At 45.3% G+C, this 19,430-nt stretch overlaps 1 protein-coding gene across 1 annotated transcript in view; it reads left to right on the top strand.

Annotated features, from left to right (window-relative positions):
• Window positions 1-5,934: 5,934 nt before the first annotated feature.
• The window catches only part of CNMD (chondromodulin), a 29,289-nt gene continuing 15,793 nt past the window's right edge, over window positions 5,935-19,430 (top strand). The window contains exons 1-3 of the mRNA XM_083748669.1: window positions 5,935-6,105; window positions 9,067-9,207; window positions 17,936-18,076. Of these exons, the coding sequence (XP_083604795.1) occupies window positions 6,031-6,105; window positions 9,067-9,207; window positions 17,936-18,076 (357 nt within the window). The 5' untranslated portion in view covers window positions 5,935-6,030. The remainder of the gene's footprint in view (window positions 6,106-9,066; window positions 9,208-17,935; window positions 18,077-19,430) is intronic.

The raw sequence follows: 19,430 nt of genomic DNA, 5'->3' as shown, positions 1-19,430 counted from the left end.
ATATACCCACGCTGGAAGATTGGCAGATGCAATTGATGGAATATATGGAAATGGCGGAAATGACTGGCAGAATCCGGGATCAGGGAGAAGAGTCGGTGGAGGAAGACTGGAAGAAATTTAGGATGTATTTACAGAAACATTGTAAAATTTTTGAATGCGTATGAGGTTGGAATGAAATGAAGGGGTACTAGCAATATGATTAGAAGTTAAAATTCGTGAGGATAATTAACTAAGGGTAAAATTAAGAAGATATGAATTTGCTGTCTAAATTTTTAAATGGGATACAAAAAAGGGAGATGTGAGGAAGTCAGGAAAATAAGTTAATGAATGTTATGATATTTGAAAAAGGGATTTTTCTTTTCTTAAATTTTCTTTTTAAGTTTTGGTTTTGCTTTTGCTTTTTTATGTGTGTATATGTATTTTCATTTTTGTTTTGTTTTTGTGAACCTTTTTTTCTGTAAAACTCAATAAATATTATTATATAAAAAAACAAATCTCGCTCAGCTCCACTTTGCCGTCTTTTTTGTAGTCTTTAGTTTCAAACACCCGGTCTTGGAAAAGCTCTATCTCAAGAAGGTCCATTTTTTCTTTCATCCAGATCTCTATATTTAAGAGTAAAACTCAAATTTTGTTTCTTAGTCCTTTTTAAATCTGAATGTCCCAAATGCTTCCAGTTCCAGCTTTATCCAATTCTTGTTGTTCTCTTTCCTCACTTTCCTCAGGTTTCTTTTCCTGTTCCGCTGCAAAAACATTCTAGTTCCAAAAACTTCTAGTTCCACTACAGAGGCTTTATTTATTCAGGAACAAAAACTTGCGTCCAGTCCCTTCCGTTCTTCAATAGATATATCTATTGTCTCCTTTAGTGTAGAGACCTCTGTAGACAAAATAGTGTTTCATTTTTGCAGCTTTCCCAGGAGATAAAAAGTCCTGTTCAAATCCATGAGTATTTTCCCACTTACAGCGATTCTTGTAGTGTCCCAAAGCCCCCTCTAGAGGGATTATGGTAACTTTGTTTCCTTCCAGATCACACCCAAAAGTCAGACTAAGTTGTTATCCCTTGTTTTCAACAATTTATATCCAAATTGTAATGAATCTAACCGGCAAAGTCATCGTAACAAAGTTCTTTTTTTGTTCTCTAACTTTGACAGCTACTTTGACAGCTGTCAAAATCTTTATATCTCCTCACCAGGCTCTATCCCGGATCACTCCCGGTTCCCGGGGGGGGGGTTGCACTTTAACTCACACGATCCACTTTTCTCCTCCAGCACTATCTTGTAATTTTCCATCGTGAAATTAATAACTTTTATCAATAAAAAACAGACCCTTCTCTCGATCTTTGTTGTCAGATCCTTGCTTTAAATCCTCTACAACAGGGGGGAGACGGACTTCCTTTTTGCACCTCCCCCGCTCGTTCCGAATTTTTTTAAAAAAATTTCCTTTTAAGTCCAATTTCCCAATTACTCACGGGTTGTTGTTTTTAGTCCAAATTTTCAATGGAAGAAGTCAGCGCTCTCCGCCAAATGGCATGCGGCTTCGCTCGGCAGGGGAAGCGGAGGACTCATAGCACCACACCACCCCCCATCCCCCTCTCCGAAGCTTTTAAAAAGGCTCCTTCGCGGGTCGGGGCGCAAATGGTGCCCGCCGAGTCACCAGGTCCATGGGCATCTGCGCCCATGGTTTTTGAGGGTCCCCGCGTCGCCGGCGCGGCGGGACCCAGCCCCTGCCGAGCAGGCTCCCTCCGGAGCTCGGAGGGAGTCCGCCATTTGGCGATGGCGCCAACCCGGAAGTTGTCTTCTTGATGCTTCTGCCTTTTTACTTTTCTGTTACACTCAGGCAGGTCTGGCAAGCTAATCTGATGTGGTCCAACAGAAGTAGTCTTCTCTCTCTGGCCTTCAGTGAAAGCAAGTTCCTCGTGTGTGTGTGTGTGTGTGTGTGTGTTTGCAATATGCAATTTAATATAAAATACGTATAATATATAAATATAAAAATAGTATTAGTATATAATATAACTGCAATTACAGTGGTACCTTGGGTTACAGACGCTTCAGGTACAGACTCCGTTAACCCAGAAATAGTACCTCGGGTTAAGAACTTTGCTTCAGGATGAGAACAGAAATTGTGCTGCAGGAGCAGCAGGAGGCCCCATTAGCTAAAGTGGTGCTTCAGGTTAAGAACAGTTTCAGGTTAAGAAAGGACCTCTGGAACAAATTAAGTTATTAACCTGAGGTACCACTGTACTTGGCAATCATTTCTAATTATTTTAATGCAATTTTACATCATTTTTTTCACAAAAAAATAATATGGCAAGTTTAAAATTATTAGAAATTCCACAAAAATGTTTACAAGTCAGGTTTTTTTGTGGTACTGCAACCAATAAGTTAATTTTCCTCTCAATTCTTCAAATGGCGTTAACTTTAATTTGTTATCTACTTCCGATAACAGGTCTTTATATGTCACCCAATCACTTCCCATATTTTTCTTTTTTACTGCGAAGGCTTCTGGAATCAGCACAATGAACTGTTTCAAAAGGACTGGAGTAAATTTATATTATATATGAAAGTACATTGTAAACATCTGAAAACATTTGTAGGTTTGAGTTGAAATGTTTTGTAATGAGAATATAAGGAACTGATTTACATTTAATGTGGAGAAATACAAAAATAAGAGAGAAGGTAAAAAAAGTGGTTATAGAAATGCTAAGAATAAAGTAATGATGTATGGAAGTCAAAAAAAGAGGCGGGGGGGTCGATGCTCTGTTAGAGCAATGCTTGGATTTATTGAATTATGTATTGAAACTGTGATTATGATAAAATTGAAAATGCAATAAAAATATTTTTTAAAAAATAAAAAAGTCAGGTTTTTTATGTAGCTATTTACCAACCAAAACTAAATTATATTAATTGAACAAAAATACTTTGAATTCCCAAGTCAAGTTATAACTTTTTTGCACATCTCATTTTTGGAATTTGATAGTTGAAAAATTCAACATGCCCTAATGGCTGAAAAACTATGCCCCCCCAATCCAGAATACATGTTTTTAAAAGTGGAAATCATACTCCTAGGGTATTTCAAGATGGAGTCTCTTTAATAATAACAGCAAAGGAAAGGAGAACTTGTGGCAGCCCTGGGCAGAAAGGAACCAGGTATCTTTTGCAATATTAATCTTTCATTTAATTTTTACAAGAGATGCATAATAGATAAGATGAAATATTTTATTAGACCAACTTCTGAAGTGCTAAAAGCTTTAAAGGTGAAGAGAGAGGCATAGGTGTCTGCAGGAATTTATTTTTCCACTGAGGGGGGCAGTAAAGTAAAGAATTTATGGTGGGGGAGGGAGAGAGAGAGAGAGAGAGAGAGAGAGAGAGAGAGAGAGAGAGAGAGAAGAATAGTGCCAGTGCACATTGCCTCATTTCTCAGATTCTACAAATTCTAGAAATGTACTCTTTTTGTTAGATCAAAGCAGGGTTCCTTGGTGGATGCCTGTGGAGAGATCCAGGATTTACATCCTTCATCTAGTTATGAGTGCAGCTATACTACACTGCTGGAATGCGGGTGGCGCTGTGGTCTAAACCACTGAGCCTAGGACACAAGTAGGAGTTGGGATGAAGCTGCTCTGAAAGGCAGTGTGAAGCCTCCCTTCCCAGCTGAGGGATCCCCGCCCCCTCCTGCTTGCACGCAAGTAGGAATGGGACTGGAGCTGCTCCGATGGGAAGGGAGGCATTGCGCTGCCCGAGCCACTGCTCTCGGCCCTCCTTCTCCACCTTCCATGCCTGACCTACTGCGTACCACTTCCCCACCACCACCACTGAAGAACCAACAACTCAGTGGCTGCCCAGACTCATGGAGAAAGGAGATAGAAGCCTCGGAGGAAGGGAAAATGTGGCGGTTGAGGTCAAGGCAGTAGCCGCCCTTTTGCCACCGCCATTGCTGCAGCATCAACGTCCCAAACATTTAGTATTTATTTATATACTTAATTAAAGTGTCCCCAGATTCATTGAAAAAAATCTGGTAACCTTAACTTAGTCTTGCTGGCCACATGACCCAGAAAAACTGCGGATAAATGTTGGCTCCCTCAGCCAGTAAAGCAAGATGAGCACCGCAACCCCAGAGTCGTTCACGACTGGACTTAACTGTCAGGGATCCTTTACCTTTTTTTATACTACACTGACACCACACGTTCTACAGGCCCAGAATTCTCTAAAGGCACCAGTATGTTCACAATTTCTCTCTCTCTCTATATATATAGTTTTAAAAGATTGCAAAAATGCTCTGGGCTTTGGAAGGAAGGTGTGGTGGGGATTCCAGAGCTGCACTGATCCTCTTGAAAGCTCTTGCTCACCCCAGAAGAGAAAAATGCATGCTTACAGAGCAGCAAAAAAGCTATGAATGTTACCATCATTTTTATTTATGTGTCTTTTCATAGGTGTTGAAAAATATTACATGATACAAAAAGCCATAAACAGTCTACAACATGTCAACAGTTAAAATTCAGACTAAGACATCAAAATATTAAATGACAATCCATGGGAACATTTCAAAGCCACACGAGGCAACTTCCTTACCTGAGGTGCAGTGTTGAAACTGTCTCTACTCCTATTAAAATATCACCTCTCTCTTTGTCTTCTGGGGCTTGGAAGAATTACTTCACACGCACACACATGCTCTGCCATTTTCCTGACTCCAGAAGAATTCCCTGCCTTGCAACAGAGGCAACCTCACCTGAGAGCACAGTCCCAACCCTGATGGAGAGGGCTGGGGAAGCAGAGAGGGTTGCAAGGAGTTCCCTCTCTGAAAGTCTCTGTTAGCAGAGCAGAAGTGATGGGGGAGACTATTGTGGGAGAGGTCCCTGCTTTGCTCTGGTGGAAAGCCCCAATGGCTTTGTGGATCCCCCAATGAATAGAATAGCATTAGGGTTTTTTGTTGTTGTTTTTTTTTTTTTTTTTTTTTTTTTTTGCTGCTGCATCACACTGTTGACTCATGTTAAGCTTGTGGTCCACCAAGACCCCTAGATCCTTTTCACACGTACTGCTAGTAAGCCAGGTGTCCCCCATCCTATATTTGTGCATCTGGTTCTTCCTGCCTAAGTGCAGAACCTTACATTTGTCCTTACTGAAATTCATTCTGTTAGTTTGGGCCCAGTTCTCCAAACTGTTACGGTCATTTTGAATTCTGATTCTGTCTTCTATGGAAATAGCTACCCCTCACAGTTTGGTGTCATCTGCACATTTGATGAGCATCCCCTCAATTCCTTCATCCAAATCATTTATAAAGATGTTAAACAACAATGGGCCCAGGACAAAAAGAACCCTGTCACTTGTCACTTTTTTCCAGGATGACGAGGAACCATTAATGAACACGCTTTGGGTTCTGTCAGTCAACGAGTAACAATTCCACCTACCAGTTACCCTGTTCAACCCACATTTTACTATTTTGACAAAGTCCCCCAAGCCAGAATATCATGGCCTCCACCTCTCCATCTTCAACTGCACCTATTTAGAAGAGCTTTTTCGCATTCTGCACAGTATTATGCAACTTATCTAAAAATCTGCCAAATATAGAAGAGTGCTTCTGAGCATAGACAGAGTTCCTTTCTCCTGGCCAATTAAAGAGCAAGGCTCCGGGTGTTTTGATAACCCCCCGCCCTCCTCCTGCTTTTTTTTTTATGGGAATTGCAGCGGAGCTCCCTACCGTACCTCCCTCGACACAGTTTTGGAACAATGCCGCACGTTATTCTTTTTCGGAAACTTTCACAGCTCTTGCTTACGAGACCAGGCATGTGCGTGTGGCACAGCTGGATTCAACAGGCTGGAGAGGTTTTTGGTTTTTTTAAAGTTGAGTTTAGAAACCAAAAACACCCCAAGCGCACCTTTTCTACCCTCTGGAAACGCCCCCCACCCTCCGGCTCCTCCGCCGCGCGCCCGCCTTGCCCGATGCGCCGCCTCCCTGCGCGTCGGTGCTGTCGAGGCTCCCGCAGGAGCCGCAGGCAGAGACGCCCGAGCCGGAGCTGGCAGCCGACGTTCCACGGAAAGGATGGCCGAGAGGCTGGAGAAGGTGCCCATCGCACTGGCCGAGCCGGAGGACGGGGAGCCCGCCCCGATGCCCCCCGTGAGTACGGCTCGCAGCACCCCGAGCTGCCCCCCCGCTCCCCTTTTCCCACTTTTCTGCCCCCCCCCTTTGGTGGCGGAAACTTTTTTGTTTTGCAAAAAAGTCCTACTTCTACCTTACAGATGGAGCTCTGTCTAACGATTTCGGAGGGATCTGGGGGATTTGCTGCGAACTCACAAATAATGCAGGGGTCGGGACGAGACTTTCTTTCCCAGAAAAGAGAAAGCAAAGGAGCTGGGCATCTTTCCTCAGAAGACTCACACAATGGCAAAAACAGACAGGGGGTCCCTTCTTCTGCTTCTTGGGGAAAAGGGAAGGAGGATCACTCACTCAGGAACCCTATTCACTTCTTCCTCTTTCTACGCCCCCCCTCCATTTTGGCACTCCATTCCAGGCACCCCCCTCACGCGTGTGGCTTGAGACATCTTGGAGAGAGGCGCGTGTGCTCTGCAGTTCTTGTGCAAAGTGCCTCCGCTAAGGTACTTTTGGCCTGTCCCCCACCCCCAGCATGTGCAGAGCGCCTCAAAGTGAGCATATGCAGAGGGCAGGTTCCCACTCCCCCCCCCCCAAAAAAAGACCAATGCAAATCAGAAAAAATATCCGACTCACACATCTTTTTATGGCTTTGCAGTTGGCTGATTGGGCAACTGGCCAGGCGGAAGAAAGTCTGGTTTTAGTTGGAACCTCTCTGACACAGCTAGGACCTCTGCTCCAAATACTATAGCAAGCTAGTTAACTTGGGTCTGTGCCCAGAGGCCCACCAGCATCAAAATACAAGATCCAGACAGAAGGGTGATTCACTAATTCACAGCATTCCCAGGACCCACACGCACACCTCCCAAATGTTGGTGTTGCGCCTACATTCCACCCTGTGGGATTCAGCTCTCTCCCCCTACCCCCATGGCCCCATTGACCTTCAGCTGGACGTCAGGATCAAAGCACAGGGGTGTGGGGAACCAGCAGCCACTAGCAGAAAAGAAAAGAACACATTGGAAAAGCTGATTTGGGTCAAGGTGCTGGAAAACCTGGAACAGGGTCTGATCTAGCAAGGGATCTATTCAGAACTTAGTTTTCTTGATCATTGTGAATCATTTCTCTATTATTTTTATACTATCCCTTATCCAGAAGCATCTCAGAGCAGCACACAAAAGCACATTTAGAAAACCCATGCAATCAAGCAGTTCAGCAAAGGACTAAAAGGAGCCAAATCTAACCTAAGTCCTCCATGAAATGCCCACATGAAAAAGATGGATCTTTAATTGCCTTCCAGAGGCCTCATTTTGCAAAGTGTCACTGTGCAAAGTGCATCAGGGCATTGGCAAAACCTTGAACTGAGACCCATAGTGAGTTGGCAGCCAGTACAACTCTGGAAGGATAGATGTTCCCACAGCAGTGGGGTGAAGCTCCACTCCATGGTCTGCCAATGACCCCCTGCTTTACATGCTGCTTCTTCACCCAGTGTTGCATCCAGAGCCATCTTCCGTGGCAGTCCCACAAGAGAGCATCACAGAAGTCCAAGCTGACATGTTACAAACAATCTGTGCCAGGTGCCTGTGACATTCAGGCAGCCAACATTCCACAGAACCACCTCAACAGCCAGGAAGGGTCTGTGCCAGGGAAGGAGCCCATTTCCCTGCATACCTGAGCATAGACATATAGCTCTTTAGTCAGTAGCTCTTTAGGAAGGAAACAGGCTACCAGGAAAAATGGCTGCCAGGGACAGGATTTGGTACTTCTTCAAATATTGTAACAGAAGGTGCTGCTTGTCTCTCTCCCCGCCCCCCCCCACACCCTCCCCCAGCACACAGTTGCCCCTTTGTGAAGCTGCTACTTCCAGATTAATATGCTCAAGATTGTACTGCACAACAGATTGCCTAGAAAGAATGGAGGGTCTGGCCCAAGGCCATGTCGTAAATTCACAGCTGAGGTGGGATTTGAATCAGATATTTGAGGCATGAAATACATGGTACTTGAATGTCAGCCCATCGTGGCAAACGCCAGAACACGCCAGTGCCTCTTTTCCCTTGGCATACAGTGGTACCTCGGGTAATTTGTTCTGGAGGTCCGTTCTTAACCTGAAACTGTTCTTAACCTGAGGTACCACTTTAGCTAATGGTAAAGTGGTAACGGCCGCTACGCCACCGTGCGATTTCTGTCTCATCCTGAAGCAAAGTTCTTAACCCGAGGTACTATTTCTGGGTTAGCGGAGTCTGCAACCTGAAGCGTCTGTAACCTGAAGCATTTGTAGCCCGAGGTACCACTGTATTGACTTGTCATCTCTACTTGGAAGCAGAAAGGCCAGTGCACACGAGAAGTTGCCATCCTGGCAAGTGTTTGGGGTTTACTTGGGGGGGGGTACACAAGTATCTCATTTCTTATATTAAGATGTTTGGAAGTGGAGCATTTCCCTTACAGGAGGGCTGGTAGGTGGAAATCTGGACAATAGGTAGGTTTGCACCTGCCTGTCTCCCCATTAATGTAGGGGTGTCCGCATGATTTCCTCCACATCTCAATGTTGTCCTGGACTTTCCCCCTCTAAATGAGGAGTTGTTCAACCTTAGGAAGTCTGAAATGGCCATAATTGAACCCAAACCCCTCCCCCACTAATGGACAGGCAGGCAGGCAGGCAGGCACAAATCCACATTTTGCTCCAGTGTGGACAAGCCTTTGACCTCTCCCTATCCTCCTGGATGTGAGCCTCTGCCCTCTTTCTTTTCTCTCAGTCTTGTGTAGACATGCATGTGCACACCCCAAATTCAAAATACCCCCTTCCTTGACTGCTTGGTACTTTTGTTGTAATTTTTAAGAGGGTTGAATGGAATTGTTCCTCACTCAGTTTCTGAGCAAAGACTTTGTGTGCCCCATGTGAACCTCTGTGGCTTCACTGCAGATCAGGCGTTCGTCCTCCAAATGGCCTCTGCCTCTCTGATTCAAGTCACTTTGCTTCCCACCCTGCTGCAGGCATACTCAGCTATGATGGCAAAACCCTCCAGTACAAGGCGGCTGCTCAGGATTGGAGCCATGGTGCTTATTGGCGGAGCCATCCTCCTACTCTTTGGGGCCATGGGAGCCTTTTACTATTGGAAGGTGACTGACAAAGAGGTGAGAAGTGAGGGATTTGTTTGGATTTTGTTTGGATCAGATACATTGGGCTCAGGGCTACATCTGACTGGGCCATGAATGAAAGTTAACCATATTCATCAACAGTTTCTGAAGCTACCAGCAGACCCCTAAGCTGCTCTCCTCACAGTGCCCCAAACCATTCCCGGAAATAAGGACTGTGTGCAGGAGACCCCTGGTATTTTAAACAAGGCCAGGTCTTGGACTGTACTCTGTGTGCTTCCAGGATCCATTTCAGGGGCCAGGATCCATAAAGCTGAGCTACAAAATGTGATGCTGGTACCTTTTGATGTGTGAAGAAAATGCAAAACAAGCAGCAGTTGTGGAACCAGACCCTGCACTGGAAATTGTTTGTTATCCTTCATTCTTCAAGTGAATAAACTTGTTGATAATCAGGGGGTAGCAGGGGTGCCAACTTGAATGAAAAAATATTGTGGGGGCCCGTGTAAGCCCTGCAGAATCAGTCACATGACACAGTGCATGCACACCATTCGAATGGAATTCTCATAAACTTTGGGGGACTCAGCCCCCTCAAATATTTTATTGTGGGGGCCAAAGCCCCCAGGGCTGCTATGGAGGGTAGGCCGAATGGAACACTTGGGTCTATTGTCACCATCTGGTAGCTGTGGCAAATGTGTTGCACTGGGTGGCTTCTTTAGTGTGTCTTCTAGGGAGCCTTATTTAAAGGCAAAGGTCTCCTGACAGTTCAGTCCAGTTGCAGACGACTCTGGGGTTGCGGTGCAAATCTCACTTTACAGGCCGAGGGACCCAGCGTTTGTCCGCAGACAGTTTTCTGGGACATGCGCAACAAAACACCGAAACCAATGCAGCGCATGAAAAAGCCGTTTACCTTCCCGCCAGAGTGGTACCTATTTATCTACTTGCACTTTGATATGCTTTCGTGCTTCTAGATTGGCAGAAGCTTGGATGGAGGGGCATTAGCTCACCCCGTCATGGGGATTCAAACCACCAACCTTCTGATCAGCAAGCCCAAGAGGCTCAGTAGTTTAGACCATAGCACCACCCGCATCCCTTGAGCCTTATTTAGTGTGCCTCTAATTCACAACAGAATTCAACAAGAGTTTCTGTGGCATATAAGGCAGATCTTGTGCTTTAATTATTAGTCTACAGCAATGTGTTGTGGACGAAGCTGCAGTTTTAAAACTCCAGATCCAAATGTTTCCGTTTTGAACACAGAGAGGTCCTTTATTCTGTCAGGTTTCATTTACAATTCAGCCAGCAAAGTTTCAATAAGAAACACAAACTGCCTTAGCATTTCTTCTTGAGAGTTTGCCAAGGTCTTCAGATATTTTATTTCCTCTCATTCTGGCATGGAGATTTCTTCTCTGCTGCTCTTTTACAGCCATAGCAGGATAGAAGGCGCTACTAGGAATAAAATAAATAATATATCTGCATGTAGCAGATACAATCCAAGCACAATTGCTCACAATTCCTCACAGGGTCCCCTTTCTCCATTCTAGGCCTGGCTTTCCACATGAAAGTAAGTAGGATGTCTAGAAATGTTTGGATTGTTGACTTTAATTTTGTATATTTTGGTTAAAAGAAAAATACTAGGTATAATAGAATTTCTTGGATGCCTTGATCCAAGTTTGGGAAAAATACTTTTTGGTAAGTGAGCCCCAGCAGAGATTTAAAATCAGAAAATATGCAGCCAAGTAAAGTGTGCAAATGTTGTTGTTGTTGTTTAGTCATTTAGTCGTGTCCGACTCTTCGTGACCCCATGGACCAGAGCACGCCAGGCACTTCTGTCTTCCACTGCCTCCCGCAGTTTGGTCAAACTCATGCTGGTAGCTTCAAGAACACTATCCAACCATCTCATCCTCTGTCGTCCCCTTCTCCTTGTGCCCTCCATCTTTCCCAACATCAGGGTCTTTTCCAGGGAGTCTTCTCTTCTCATGAGGTGGCCAAAGTATTGGAGCCTCAGCTTCACGATCTGTCCTTCCAGTGAGCACTCAGGGTTGTTTTCCTTAAGAATGGATAGGTTTGATCTTCTTGCAGTCCATGGGACTCTGCTCCAGTACCATATTTCAAAAGCATCAATTCTTCGACGATCAGCCTTCTTTATGGTCCATATGTGGAAATATGGGCTGTTAAAACTTTAAAACGTCCCCTTCTAAGTTGCCCACCTCCCATGTTCCCCACTTCCCTTAGCAAACGAAGAGACCATACATTTGGTAAGTTAAAATGGTTTACTTACAGCTGTTCAAAGGTCCATGCAGCATCAAGAAAATACAGGAACTTTAGCTTAAGTTCCAAAGTTGTGAATTTCTAAATATGTATAGAAACACAAAGAAGGCTTGCTTAAGCCACACAGCCTAAGCTTGGAGCATCCAGCTTTGACCTCCTTACTGGTAGGTTTCACATGATGGGAGAAAGAGAGCAAAGTGTTTGGTAGTCCTTCTTCCCAAGGTGAGGGGGAATGACCTAGCTAAGCATGGAAGGACAGCTTACTCTATGGTCTTAACCCCTTCATGCAAGAATAGAGCTAAACATGTTGGTTGTATGAGGCTGATTTATACCACGTGGATAACTGGATGAAATGGCAAAAGAAACATTTTTGAAATCTAGCACCCAGCAGCTTGTCACTCACAGGTGCCAATTTTTTTATTTCATTGAATTTATATCCCATCCTTCCTCCCAAAAGAGCCCAGGCAGTGGGGGCCACTAGGGGGCGCATTGGAAGATGGCCGACAATACCATCTCTCCAACCCACATGGGGTAACTAAGAGGCTGTTATGGGAGTAGGCAGCCTCCCTTGTTGCCCCAAGGAAATGGGGAACACTGCCCTTGCCTGCTGTGCCCATAAATCACCCTCTAATTCGAAAGAAGGGGGTGAGGGCCCTAGGCAGAATGCCCCAGTGTGGACCTCGGCTCTCCTGGACGCTGTCTCTGATCGCGCACTAGCTGCAGCAATTTGGAATAATTAATTACAAAAGAAGCAAATGCACATATTTCAAGTGAAGAAGGGGAGTGAAGTCTGCTAATTTAAGTGACCTCTGCGAAAGAAGACGACTGGTTGGAGAAACAGGAATATTTTACGATGAAGATACACCAAAGGCTGGGTATGTTGACAACGGGACTGAATGGGGGGGGAACCTTTTTTACTTTCCTTCTATGTGATTTACAAGAACCCCTCCTCATTAGAATCGTCGGTTGAACTGACCCAAGCAGGATGATTAAGGTCTGTATGGAGATAAACTTTAACCAAAAGTATGCTTTATGGAGATCGAGAAGCAATAAGAGCTTTTGGGAATGGCGCAGCAATTAATTCGGAGTCGCCATCTTGCCAAAGGATTTATAGCCGGGAGGAAGAACGGACTTGTTTTTAGACTGCATTCCTAGTGAATCTCCTCAGAGGTTTTGAGAAAGGAGGCAGATTGGTGAAGATTAATGACGCTAAGACTGTTTTGATGTATGGAAGTGATGTTATATGGAAAACGTCTGGATATGGCTACTGGATAAAAAAAATAATATCCACGCAGGATTACAAACTGTCCTAACCAGCTTGCGGAGACTATCAGAGGTCACAAAGAGAAAGGAAAAGTATATGAAAATAACAAGAGATGTGGAAAAACAATAAGAAAGGACTGGATAGTACTGTGAACATCATAAGGTTAGATTTGAGGACATTAAAACAGCAGTAAGAAGCAAGAAGTTGATTGGATCCCCTTCGGAACTTGAAATATGGGTACCCCCAACAAAAATTTAAAATTCGGCTGCATAATTTGGAATTTATGTAATTTGGTTTGATTTGATGTGATTGGTCGGTTAATAAAAAAATATTCTTAAAAAAGAAGAAGAGCCCAGGCAGCAATCCCATCCACACATATATCCTGACATTTAAATAGAATCATAGAATCATAGAGTTGGAAGAGACCACAAGAGCCATCGAGTCCAACCCCCTGCCAAGCAGGAAACACCATCAGAGCACTCCTGACATATGGTTGTCAAGCCTCTGCTTAAAGACCTCCAAAGAAGGAGACTCCACCACACTCCTTGGCAGCAAATTCCACTGTCGAACAGCTCTTACTGTCAGGAAGTTCTTCCTAATGTTTAGGTGAATCTTCTTTCTTGTAGTTTGGATCCATTGCTACGTGTCCGCTTCTCCGGAGCAGCAGAAAACAACCTCTCTCCATCCTCTATGTGACATCCTTTTATATATTTGAACATGGCTATCATATCACCCCTTAACCTCCTCTTCTCCAGGCTAAACATGCCCAGCTCCCTTAGCCGTTCCTCATAAGGCATCGTTTCCAGGCCTTTGACCGTTTTGGTTGCCCTCCTCTGGACACGTTCCAGTTTGTCAGTGTCCTTCTTGAACTGTGGTGCCCAGAACTGGACACAGTACTCCAGGTGAGGTCTGACCAGAGCAGAATACAGTGGCACTATTACTTCCCTTGATCTAGATGCTATACTCCTATTGATGCAGCCCAGAATTGCATTGGCTTTGTGCCATGTTCATAATGGCAAACTTTGCTATTTAGATGTGCTGCTATAACCCTTTCTTATCAGTTAATGTTTTAAAAGCACTAAAACTGAAACAGAGTCCCAGAAGGAGTTCTTTTAAACAACATTTCCCCTCAAACTTGGCACGTGGGTTGGGGGGTTATTCTTCAGGCTGTAGAGGTTAGATTAATAATAGTGGTAGTAGTAGTAGTAGAAGTAGTTTATTACTTATACACCGCCCATTCGGCCAGGCCACCCCAGCCATTCTGGGCGGCTTCCAAAACATCAAATATAAAAAACTAAACAGGGCTGCCTTCAGATGTCTTCTAAAAGTCAGATAGTTGTTTATTTCCTTGACATATGATGGGTGGGTGTTCCACAGGGCAGGTGCCACTACCGAGAAGGCCCTCTGCCTGGTTCCCTCTAACCTCACTTTTTGCAGTGAGGGGACCTCCAGAAGGCCCTCGGCACTGGACCTCAGTATCTGGGTTGAACGATGGGGGTGGAGACGCTCCTTCAGGTATACTGGGCCGAGGCCATTTAGGGCTTTAAAGGTCAGCACCAACACTTTGAATTGTGCTCGGAAATGTACTGGGAGCCAATGCAGGTCTTTCAGGATGGGTGTTATGTGGTCTCTGCGACTGCTCCCAGTCACCAGTCTAGCTGCCGCGTTCTGGATTAGTTGTAGTTTCTGGGTCACCTTCAAAAGTAGCCTCACATAGAGCATATTGCAGTAGTCCAAGCGGGAGATAACTAGAGCATGCACCACTCTGGTGAGACAGTCCACTGGCAGATAGGGTCTCAGCCTGCATACCAGACAGAGCTGGTAGACAGCTGCCCTGGAAACAGAATTGACCTGCACCTCCATGGACAACTGTGAGTCCAAAATGACTCCCAGGCTACGCACCTAGTCCTTCAGGGGCACAGTTACCCCAGTCAGGACCAAGGAGTCCTCCACACCTGCCCATCCCCTGTCCCACAAAAACAGTATTTCTGTCTTGTCAGGATTCAGCCTCAATCTGTTAGCCGCCATCCATCCTCCAATCGTTTCCAGACACTCACACAGGACCTTCACTGTCTTCACTGGTTTTGATTTAAAGGAGAGTTAGAGCTGGGTATCATCCACATACTGATGAACACCCAGCCCAACCCCCCTGATAATCTCTCCCAGAAGTTTCATATAGATGTTAAAAAGCATGGGGGAGAGGACAGAACCCTGAGGCACCCCACAAGTGAGATCCCAGGGGTCTGAACACTCATCCTCCACCACCACTTTCTGGACACGGCCCAGGAGGAAGGAGCGGAACCACTGTATAACAGTTCCCCCAGCCCCTCTAGACGGTCCAGAAGGATGTCATGGTCAGTGGTATCAAAGTCCGCTGAGAGATCCAGCAGAACTAGGAAACAGCTCTCACCTTTGTCCCTAGTCCACCAGAGATCACCGACCAGCATGACCAAGGCAGTTTCAGTCCCATGGTGAGGCCTGAATTGGAAGGGATCCAAATGGTCCGCATCCTCCAAGCAAGCCTATAGTTGTTCAGCAACCACCCACTCAATCACCTTGCCCAAGAATGGAAGATTTGAAACTGGGTGATAGTTGGCCATTTTGGCCAGGTCCAAAGATGGGTTTGTTTTTAAGAAGATGCAGCCCAGTATCAGGGAGTACCAATCTTCTTGGACAGTTCGCACATTTGGAGACCGCTTCCTGGGCATCAGTCACAAAATATAATTTTGTACCACATTGCAGAAAACCATTATGGGGTGGATGGAGCCTTTTACTTGCACATGGACAGCCTTCCCCAACATCATGCCTTGTAGATATTTAGGACTACAGCTGCCTTCACTCCCAATATTGGGAGTTTTAGTCCAAAACACCTGGAGGATACCAGGTTGGAGAAGGCAATCCTTGGGCGAGGAAGAGACTCCATCCATTCCGTAATGGTTTCCTGCAACCCTAAGCCTTTGCCCTAAACCTTGGGCAAGTGCCCAAGGCATAAAAGATCCCAGAGGGTTCACCAAGACATCACTCACATGCAACTGGGTATCAAGGACCATAGAAGGTTTCTGTCAGCCTTGAATTTAACTTTTTTAGCTTTACTGTAACTGAACATTGCCTTTCTGTTAACTCTGGAAAACATTTTAAGGTCATAGAAGTTGGTAGTAATCTGCATATACCATAGCATGATTAAGACTTCAACAAGAGGGCCTGCCTTGCCTCCTGGAAACTTCTTGGCCCTTGGATTTCATCAGCATCTAGGGGTGAACCATTCTAATGGCCGGAAAGCAGGCAGAGTGATCTTTCTCGCAGATGAAATGGTAACTGGCTATCTAAACCTCACCAGGATCTGACCATGACAATGAAGCCAAAGAAAACCCCTTCACATTCAAATCACCATCTCTCAGTGCAGATAAGAATAGCAAGTGGGGATTTGACCCACCATGAGTTTTGGGACGATAACATTTTGAGAGCCATCCTAGGTATGCCAGCATCAGCATGGATGCTGAGATCTTATAGAACATCTAACCTGGGTGTTCATCAGTATGCAGATGACACCCAGCTCTACCTCTCCTTTAAATCAGAACCAGTGAAGGCGGTGAAGGTCCTGTGTGAGTGCCTGGAGGCGGTTGGAGGCGCAGGTTAACTCTGTGTCCAGGGCAGCTGTCTACCAGCTCCACCTGGTACGCAGGCTAAGACCCTACCTCCCCGCAGACTGTCTCGCCAGAGTGGTGCATGCTCTGGTTATCTCACGCTTGGACTACTGCAACGCGCTCTACGTGGGGCTACCTTTGAAGGTGACCCGGAAACTGCAATTAATCCAGAATGCGGCAGCTAGACTGGTGACTGGGAGTGGCCGCCGGGATCACATAACACCGGTTCTGAGAGATCTGCACTGGCTCCCAGTACGTTTCCGAGCACGATTCAAAGTGTTGGTGCTGACCTTTAAAGCCCTAAACGGCCTCGGTCCTGTATACCTGAAGGAGCGTCTCCACCCCCATCGTTCAGCCCGGACACTGAGATCCAGCGCCGAGGGCCTTCTGGCGGTTCCCTCATTGCGAGAAGTGAGGCTACAGGGAACCAGACAGAGGGCCTTCTCGGTAGTGGCGCCCGCCCTGTGGAACGCCCTCCCATCAGATGTCAAAGAGATAAATCTGACATTCAGAAGACATCTTAAGGCAGACCTGTTCAAGGAAGTTTTTAATATGTAATGCTGTACTGTTTTTAACACCGATTGGGAGCCGCCCAGAGTGGCTGGGGAAACTCAGCCAGATGGGCGGGGTATAAATACACTTCTTCAGACACACGAAAGCTCATACCAAGAACTAACTTAGTTGGTCTTTAAGGTGCTACTGGAAGGATTTTGTTTTGTTTTGACTATAATAATAATAATAATTTATTATTTATTTATATTATTTATGAGCTTTCGTGTGCATGCACACTTCTTCAGACACACGAAAGCTCATACCAAGAACTAACTTAGTTGGTCTTTAAGGTACTACTGGAAGGAATTTTTTTGTTTTGACTATGGCAGACCAACACGGCTACCTATCTGTAACTGGAACTATGGAAGGCATCGTTTTTAGAGGAGGAAAACAAGGGAAAAAACATTCTGAATGAAACAGTGGATGTATCATTTTTGTGCTTCATGCTGTGGCCACAGACATGTGATCTGATGGTGAATTTGGGGTGACCCAATGCAAAAATCCTGAGAATTCCTGTGGATCCATGCTTTTTAACGTTTTTGCACCATTGCAGCCCCAGGCAACAGTGGGTGCGTGGTTTTGGGGGGGCAGGCTGTAGCCATGGACATGCTATGTGATCCAATGGTGAATTTGGGGTGACCCAATGCAAAGATCCTGAGGATCCATGTGGATCCATGCTTTGTAACCACATTTTAAGTGGGGAGCAAAGGAAAAACAAAGAAGGGACATGAGAGGGGTGTGCAGAGAAGCAGCTGGCTAAGAATGCAGGAGAGGGATTTAACGGGAGGGAGGAAAGAAAGGCAAAAGTTTCCCCCCACCCAAGCCAGCCATCTCTCTCTCTCTCTCTCTCTCTCTCTCTCTCCCCCCCCCTCTCTCTCCCTCCCCCCTCTCTCTCCCTCTCCCCCAGCAGTACGGACGACACTTTCCCCTCTGCTTGCCTGGAGGGGAGGGGCTACCTATCTAACCTGTAGTCTTTGATACCAGATCTAGTTAGATAGGTTTCTACCAAAGTCATCATCATTTCCCCCTTTTTCAATCCCAGGTCTACAATGTCCATTACATGATGAGTATTAACGGGAAGGCACAAGAGGTGTCAATGGAAATAGATGCTGGGAACAACCTGGAAACCTTTAAAACTGGAATTGGTGAGGAAGAGGCTATTGAAGTTCATGATTTTCAGATTGTAAGTATGGTTGGCTGAAGGTTTTTTTTGGGGGGGGGCGTATCCCAAGAAGGAATGGAGGAAGCAGTGGTGAACTTTGGGCTTTCAAATTTCAGCAGTGCCTTGTATGATGCCAAAATTTGACACACACACCTCTCCACCTCTTGCCTTCCATTCTAAGTCATTGTTGCGGCATCCTCTCAGCTTGGCTCCCACGGCTGGCAAGCCAGTCACGCTCCCAGTGAAAGCACCAAGGCAGCAGCGGGCAGGGGAAGAAGAGAACATGGAAATTATTTATTAGGCTCAGTGTTTATTTCAGTTGAGGTCCAAGCCTAGTTTTTTTTACTGAGATCACCTTGGCTGCCATGTACAGAATTTTTAAAAATCGTTTAACAAAAATTATATACCACTTGATTGTGAATAGAACCTCTGAGCAGTTCATCAAAAATGCTGAGGGGGGGGGATGTAAAAGCATCTCTGATTATTCTCCTTGCCTCTCAATGGCCTATGATACCACTGACCATGGAATCCTTCTGTGAAGACTGTGAGCAGGGAGAACAGGGCACTGCTGGGCTGGAACAGTGCCTGACCTTGCTAATGGACTGGATGAGAACCAACAAACGGATGCTCAATCCAGCCTAGACTTAAGACATTTCGAGGGGGTGGTTCCTGTGCCCAGATGAGCAAGATTAGTTCTGGATGGGGTTACACTCCCTTGGAAGAAGCAGGTTCACAGCTTGGAGCTACTCCTGGATCCAGTCCTGTCACTGGAGACACAAGTGGCCTTAGTGGCACTGAGGGCCTTCTACCAGCTTGCGCTGGAAGCCCAACTGCAGCCCTAGCTAGATGGGAATAGCCAGCTTTAATTGTCTTTGCTCTGATAACCTCCAGGTTAGGCTACTGCAATGTGTTGTATGTGGGACTGCCTTTTAAGATGGTTTGGAAACTACAACTATAGTGGAAAATGTGGCTGCTTGAATGTTAACTGGGACAAGAATGTGTGAACATATAACACTGGTTCTGGTCTGACTGCAGTAACTGTCAATTTGTCCAATTCAAGCTTCTGGTTTTAACTGTATACAACTCAGTAAGCCTGTAACTAAAGTTCCCCATATGAATTTTCCCTGAGGCCCTTCTACATATGTTGAGAGGAAATGCCTTCTCTGAAATAGCCAACTGTTTGTGGAATGCTAGCTCTAGGGAGACCTCCCTTATCAATATTTTGGTTCCTGGGAATTCTTCATTTTCCTGGTCATTTGAGAGTACCAGTGATATAATTGCATTGTTAAATCTTTTAAAATATTATTTTATTATTGTACTTTTTACTTGGTAGTGAATAACTTTGGGTCTTTTTTACTTGGTAGTGAATAACTTT

The sequence above is a fragment of the Podarcis gaigeae genome, assembly GCF_964106915.1.
Source record: "Podarcis gaigeae genome assembly, chromosome: 7".
Taxonomy (NCBI): domain Eukaryota; kingdom Metazoa; phylum Chordata; class Lepidosauria; order Squamata; family Lacertidae; genus Podarcis; species Podarcis gaigeae.
This window is presented reverse-complemented; position numbering and strand designations above follow the sequence as displayed.